This window comes from Rutidosis leptorrhynchoides, chromosome 4, assembly GCF_046630445.1.
Source record: "Rutidosis leptorrhynchoides isolate AG116_Rl617_1_P2 chromosome 4, CSIRO_AGI_Rlap_v1, whole genome shotgun sequence".
NCBI lineage: Eukaryota > Viridiplantae > Streptophyta > Magnoliopsida > Asterales > Asteraceae > Rutidosis > Rutidosis leptorrhynchoides.
This window is the reverse complement of record NC_092336.1, coordinates 614,523,125-614,530,769: the sequence shown is the minus strand read 5'-3', so window position 1 is coordinate 614,530,769 and position 7,645 is coordinate 614,523,125. Positions and strand designations below refer to the sequence as shown.

The following is a 7,645-nucleotide window of genomic DNA, read 5'->3' as shown; positions in this document are numbered from 1 at the left end:
TATATATATATATATATATATATATATATATTCACAATAGACGACACAAATTGATTTACGTATGTTTATATTCAAATATTCCAGATTCGTATTGTTAACCGTCGACATAAATCGCTTCACGTACCAACATTACAAGTACGATGCAACAACGCTTACTATATTCGTGCAACGCATAGACAATGCGGTAAATATTATATGTTGACCTAAACTCATTATTTAAAAAGGAGTACACAATGGCCCTCCCCTTTGTTCCTAAATTTAACATATGGCCATTCCATGTTCCCACGTTTTATTATTTGTTTATTATTTAACATCTGACGTATCACCATAGAACTTTCATCACGTGGCGCACGCTCTGTAGCCTTTGTCATCTATACTTAATTCCTTTCACCATGTTCACATATTGTGAACCAACAAGTAATATACTGTATAATTAAATTTAGAATAAATAATTAACCGGCTGTTTGATTTTACGTTTAAACTACAATTATTTGATAATTACGTTTCATTAATTGTATATGAATAGTTAAAGTTAATAATCAGTTAATTACGATTTGAGAAACTTTTATATGTGAAATAAAAACGCAAATCACTAAAGTAAAACGTGATGATAAATTATCCTATTTCCGTCTATTTCTGTAGTTACATCTTAATAATTTGCTTATTACGTCATTAAAGAGTATATCAAATTCAAAAACTACGTAGTATTATTTAAACACATTTTTTCCAGAGCTGATTATCAATCTGATTCCAATTATCTAAAATACATAATCAACTTTTAAAATGTAAATTAAAACACTCTCAGAGATATTGTATTATTTCGAACATTATCTTAATTATATATTGAATGAATTGAATCTAATTAGGGGCTTATAAGCTACTCAAGTATTAACCTCACCTTAGCCCACTGGCCCGCCCTCCTATGTTTATTCATGGGGTGTTTGATTTTACGTTTAAAAAACTCCTCAACTAAGACTATAAATGACCACATGTGTTAATATAAATTATAAAAACCTTACAACAATAACACTACAAAAACAACCTTTCGGCCTTTTCTCCATAAATCTCACACCATTTTCAAATTCTGTTGGAGCAACACAATCCATGGAAGACATTGGTAATGAATACAAGAATTATTGGGAAACTAATATGTTTCTCCAAAATGAAGAATTCGATAGGTAATTACTACGTAACTCATTTTTACCTATTTCACTTAGAGCTCTGGGTATTCGAAGTCGATCCCACCGCCGAGATCGACGCAGCACAGGTAACGAATACCAACCCACTGTCGCTTGATGTCTATTCCGGCGTCGGTTGACCATCGTCAGTATACCGACGGTGTCTTTTTTTTAATTATTCTATTTCTTATTCGTACACGTCATATTTTCTTTCTGCAAGACTCTGAACCAGGGACACTGAACGACACCCTAATTTAATCTATTTCAAGTTCCATTTTCGATCTTGAAATGAACATTGGAAAATGAATACAGCCAACTCGTGCTGTTATAGACGGTCTATCTTGATAGAAACAAAACAAACTCTTGTCCATTTCCACATTCTTAAACTTAGGTGATGATTCATACAACAAAGTCGTCCACTATAAAATTTGCTTTAAAGCATTATATTGTACAAAACTTAAAATCACATTCGATGGTATATGGATCACCCCGTTAAACTATTGTAACCTTTTTTGTGAAATTCTTGACGTACAGTTGGGGTGGACTAGAAGAAACGTTTTCGGGCTACTACGATTCGAGTTCTCCAGACGGACCACAATCATCGGCAGCATCTAAAAACATTGTTTCAGAGAGAAATAGGAGAAAGAAGCTGAATGATAGGTTGTTTGCCCTTAGAGCAGTGGTCCCCAACATAAGTAAGGTGTGGACCTTCATACTTGATCATAACCCAATTAATTATAATTGTGTCCTTGATTTTATCTTTTAGGTACTCCATGGCTGGCATTTCTTATGCCACCCAAGATTTAATAAAATATATACTCCATGTCCATTGTATTTAGTGCAATGTGGTACCACATGTATTTATTTTTTATAAGTAAGATTCGGTCATTTATGATTTTTTTTTTTTTTATTAATTAGATGGATAAAGCATCCATTATTAAAGATGCAATTGATTACATTCAACATTTACATGATCAAGAGAGGATTATTCAAGCCGAAATCATGGAACTTGAGTCACGAAAATTGGAACCAGGGGTGTTCGATTATGATCAAGAGACGGTATTTATGACATCAACCGAAATATCAAAAATGAATAAACCCGAACAATCTCTTGATTCAAGTGAATCGAGAGTGTATCCAGTTGAAATTCTTGAAGTAAGTTGCTTCTAGTATTATCGTATGACTTATGTTACTTTCCCTCTTAGTTAAATTTACATGTATATTATTACTAAAAGTAACATATTAATTAATTGACAGTTAGGATTATCATATGTGGGAGAGAAGACAGTGTTAGTGAGCCTAAAATGTAGAAAAAGAAGAGATACAATGGTGAAGATTTGTGAGGTTTTTGAATCTTTGAAGCTCAATGTTGTTACTGCTAACATCACTGCTTTTTCTGATACCCTTTTCAAGACTCTCTTCATTCAGGTCTTTTTCTAATTTACTCTAATTGAGTACAGTATATTATTTTTATCTTACTGATATGATATAGAGTATATATAATCATGATAAGTTGCAAAATGATTGTTTACTGATTATAATAATACAACGCATCAGATATATTTAGTTATACAAAATGATAAGTATAGTTTATTATACTTTTGATGACCTGTTTAATAATGTCAGGGTATTTAATTAAGAAATACTAATATTTTATGGGGTTCTTTCTAGAGGATTATTTTTAAATGAAGTAATATTAAATATAATAATTTTAAGAATTTCCCTTCAATGAAAAACGAAAGCGACAAACAAGGATACAAACGAAACGACCAGGCTCGAGAACAGTAAAGCAACTCTACTAAACGAGCTAAAAGCTAACTAGAATCGAACCTTACCTGAATTAATAATTCCATATTTGTAGGAGTACTTAACTTGGTTTTATATTGTATGGGTGGTAGTAGAGTCACCAAACACAACTTAGCTTCAAAAGGGTAACATACAAGAAACGTGACAACATTATTCATATATGAATATGTATATATTCGTTCACACGTGAGTTAGTTCTGTTTAAAATACGTTACATTACATTACATAACATAACAATTAATAAATAGATTTTTTAGTTTAATAGTAATTTCAAACTCTAGCGATATTTAGATATTGTTGACAAATGTTGTAGACAATAAAGATTATGTTGCCTACAAAAAGATGATGCTGATACTTCTGTTTGTTTTATCTAGACTATCCTAAATCACCAAATTTTTATATTGGTCAATGATTAATTCCCATCAAAATTGATAAATACACAAAAACTATCCATTAATTTAATTATGAATTATTGATTCTATGTATACAATGATGAAATATTTTCACTAATAAAATTGATAGATACATTATAATTGTGCATTAAGTATTTGTACAATACAACTACTTAATGCACTATTTTAGTGGATTTATCAGTGCCCGTATATTGTATAGTGGGCTAATATTCCCCCTGTCAAGAAAAATTGTAATTATTTGTTAAATCTAGAATATATTACCAAATTATCTACTTTGCTCATCATTATTGAGATATTTTAATTAAGAAAGTTTTTGAAAGAGTAATTATTTAAAATAGTTGACATATTTATTGTTACATTTCCAATAATAAAAAATTTAATTTGAAACTTCAATGATTTTTATGATTATTTAAAGTAATAGATAATATTTTTGAGACAAATAAAAACAGCAAGATGAAGAATTTTTTTGGGGACGACATAGTGTATCTTTTCAGAATATATATTAGTTAGTTACGAAGTATTAAATTACATCATGGTCTCATTACAAGTACTATGTTTAATAAAAATTTACACAATATTATTGATGGTGATATAACAATGATTAGTCTAGAAGACAAAATCATCATCTAGTTGCGCATTTGGGCATGACAAAAATAATTAAAACATGTTTCAAGTCATGTTAATGAATAATGATTAGGCAATTAAGATTTGTATAATCAAGGATTAGAAATCAAATAGGAACAATTGAACATATCAAGTAAAAAGGAAAATCCACATATGTATTATTGTTCTAAAATTTATCATTCATCCATAACACTTCAATAAAAGTAATTAACATTATCTATATTGTAGGCTGACGAAGAAGAAATAGACGTGTTGAAGATACAAATTCATACAGCGATATCAGCCCTAAATGACCCACCAAGTCCAATGAGCACCTAGTGTCCTCTTTTCCTTTCGGTTTTCTGAACTTTCATCAGACTAAACGAGTCAAACACAGGGTTTTTTCCGAAAGGTAGTCACATTGACCCAAATACTCTACTGAAACCCGGACGAAATTCAAAAGACGATGTAAACACCCCCTTTGTCATTTACCTTTTTGCCCTTTGCGATAAAGGAGAGCTTTTCTTCTTGATTTTTCCTGGTTTGTTTTTAAACTAAAAAGGTTGCTTTAGCCTAGAGCATATCGATAAGATTATCTCTTACTATCTTTTCACTATGGAATTTGTATCTGTTTTATGTTATATTATGTTAACTATGTAGAATTTGTATACTGTTATATATTATATTGTGTTAAATCTGTATCATCTGTTCTGTTTTCAAAAGGACAAAAATGTATTCAAATTTTCCACAGATACATTTAAGTAAATGAAAACCAACCTTAATCCGTTACACTAAGATACAACATAAGAATAAATATCTACTTTGTCCAATCATGAGTACCATAAAAGCATAAATCGGTTACATGTTCTTTGCAACGAGGTTCCACTTAGAATGTCGACCCATTAAATCCAAAAAACGAGCGCTGAACAATAGAAAAACTAATTTACGACCCCATGAAATATAAGTTTTGATCTTTGCAGATCATTCAAGAATAAAAAGATGAAAGTTGTAACTAGTCAATGATAAAGAAACGTACCTCAACATCATAGAATTTGATATAGAAACGCGAACTATCAATAGAAAGTTTTGTTTCAAGAATTTCGGCAATGGTTGAACTCAACTTGCCATTAACAGTAGAGTTAAGGCCCCCAATAGAAATAACTTCTCCATATGCAGCAGGTTCTTCAGTGCCAGCAAACGCTATTGGTACACCTCCATTTAGCACAATCATAACATACTGTTGATTAAAAAACAAAAATCAATGTCGAATTATCATCTCACGATAACACAGTATACATAGAGAACACACTGAACGCGAGCAAAAAAGAATTCGTTATTACACGTAGAATATACTGATAAATGTAGTACGATTTATCGTAGGCGGATCTATCATTCAAGCCCCTGTGATTATTTAATTCTAAAATTTACAACGAATAATTGGACTGTGCGTTATCGACTTAATGTTGTCTAATATCTAAGCTCGTTGATAGACATCTACAAGTCTGCAACACATTATGTAATATAGAGTAGGATACTATGTATATAGTCATGTACCATACAATATGATTTTAAGACCATCTTTATCCCTAAAGCCCATGATGGGCGTGTTGCTGGATGGGGTGGGGTGCTTGATGAGCGTGCTGCCAGACTGCTGGGTAATGGGTGGCGTGCTGAGTGGCGTGTTGGGGTATTTTTTAATTTTTCTTGCATTTAATTTATTTTGTTTAATTAGTTTATATTATTATTTTGTAATTATAATAACAAATTAATTTAATAAAACACACAAATTTAATATTAAAAAAACGATTACAATCCTAAAAATAGAAAATTACAATAAATAAAAAGACGACCTAAAGTTACTTTATTTTTTAAAAAAAAAATCCTAAAAATTTAAACTACTACTCGTCGTCTTCATCCGACAACTGAATCAAGTCGCCGTACTCTTGGAGCAAGTTCTTCTTCATCTTCATGCAACGCTTTCTCTCTTTTGGATTCGCGATGTTATTAATGTCCAAGTTCGACAGAAATGTTTGATTTTGTCGTGTTTGATATATGTGTTTGAAGTTATATATAGTTGAGAAATAAAAAATAAAAAATAAAAAAAACACAAACATCCGTTGCATTTTGTTGCGGCTGGGAGGAGTCCACGTCGACCAAGTAGCCAACACAACACGCGTACCAGATGTTCGGTTGAAACTTGCTGCACGCCGACCAAAATGGTGCCAACACTCCACCACTACACCGCGTGTTGGCCGGTGTTGGTGGCAACACGCCACCGCTAAAGGTGGTCTAAGGTATTAAACAAAATAAATTTGATTAAAAGGGTTGAAAATTAATCCAATTTACGTGGAAATCAAACTAAAAAAAGAGCAACTTGTTGTTGTTCTTAGATAGATTAAAGTGGATAAATCATTTATAAAATAGAACCTAAGGACGTGCAGCACAAAAACCTGAGGTTATTCTCAGAAACATTTCAACAAACAGTTGGTGAGCATACACAAAAAAAAAAGTATTAAAATGGCAATGCTTGGAGAGAAACTTAACAGATTCAGGCTTTCCGATGATCTTTGCAACAACTTTAGTGGCATCTTTAAGGATGTCAGACGCAATTACTGGATCAACTGGAATATTAGTGAACAGATTCAACGTTGGCATCTTACTTTTGCTCTTAAGTTTTTGGGCGTCTAAGAAGTTATTGGGTAAACGGGTGGCCTTAAAATTTCCAAGTTAAATCGAGAAAGATAACGAAAATTGAGATGTTTATTATTATTATTATTATTATTATTATTATTATTATTATTATTATTATTATTATTATTATTATTATTATTATTATTATTATTATTATTATTATTATAAACTTAAAAGTTTTAAAACTTACAAAAAATTAGTGGGAAGCCTAGAGACAATCTGGGCCCCACACCTCTAGCAATAGCAAAACCTATCCTAGTAAAAATATGAGCAGCAGCACCGGCACCAATATCTTGCGCCATCGAACTCTTCTGAACCCGCTTTAGCAAAGAAACAGCCTCCTTCTCTAATTCCCCAAGGGAAGAAAATGAGAAAGGAATGAAACCATAACCAATCGCCAGACAACTAGATTCGTACTTGACCCGCTTCCGACGAGCCGCATTAATCACAGCACGTCCAGGGACAAAGTCAGAAAGCCCAGACTGTGTCAAAGGAGAAGACCCTGTCAAGTCAACACAAACATCGCGACCACAATCCCAGGAATAAAGTAACACATCTGCAGGTCTGAGGGCCCTGTCGTTCCCTCCAGACAACCCAATGTCAACCTCCTTTCTCGCTGAAATCCCAGATCGATAACAAACATCAACAAGGGAATCCCGGACAATATTATGTCGATGCTTAATACCCACCATACCAGCACAAGACACCGCGTGATCCCCGAAAATATCCCTAGTAAAAACCCTTGAACAGGCAGAACATGCCGTCGAGATAGAGAACAATGGAACACCTAACCGGTAGCACAACACACATCGGTAAGTCTTTGCATTCATCGTCTGACCCAACCCCAAAATAGGGACTGCCCTTAGCCAAGCAGAGGTGTGATCACTCTGCTGTGATTTCCATAAGGCTGATTGTCGGGGAGATAACGAAAAAGTGGATTCTGCAGAAGCGGTA

At 32.7% G+C, this 7,645-nt stretch overlaps 2 protein-coding genes across 2 annotated transcripts; one reads left to right on the top strand and one right to left on the bottom strand.

The window, feature by feature from the left end:
• Positions 1-1,027: 1,027 nt before the first annotated feature.
• LOC139904077 (transcription factor bHLH35-like) lies at positions 1,028-4,701 on the top strand. The gene is made up of 5 exons (XM_071886011.1): positions 1,028-1,178; positions 1,713-1,878; positions 2,097-2,333; positions 2,436-2,606; positions 4,250-4,701. Exons 1-5 carry the CDS (start codon positions 1,105-1,107, stop codon positions 4,337-4,339), a joined length of 738 nt encoding a protein of 245 aa, XP_071742112.1. The 5' UTR covers positions 1,028-1,104; the 3' UTR covers positions 4,340-4,701.
• A 32-nt stretch (positions 4,702-4,733) lies between these two features.
• Positions 4,734-6,737, bottom strand: LOC139904078 (uncharacterized). The gene is made up of 3 exons (XM_071886012.1): positions 6,545-6,737; positions 5,037-5,237; positions 4,734-4,922 (listed from the first exon to the last, which is right to left on the bottom strand). The coding sequence occupies exons 1-3, from the start codon at positions 6,653-6,655 to the stop codon at positions 4,887-4,889; spliced, it is 348 nt and encodes a 115-aa protein (XP_071742113.1). The 5' UTR covers positions 6,656-6,737; the 3' UTR covers positions 4,734-4,886.
• Positions 6,738-7,645: the final 908 nt, after the last annotated feature.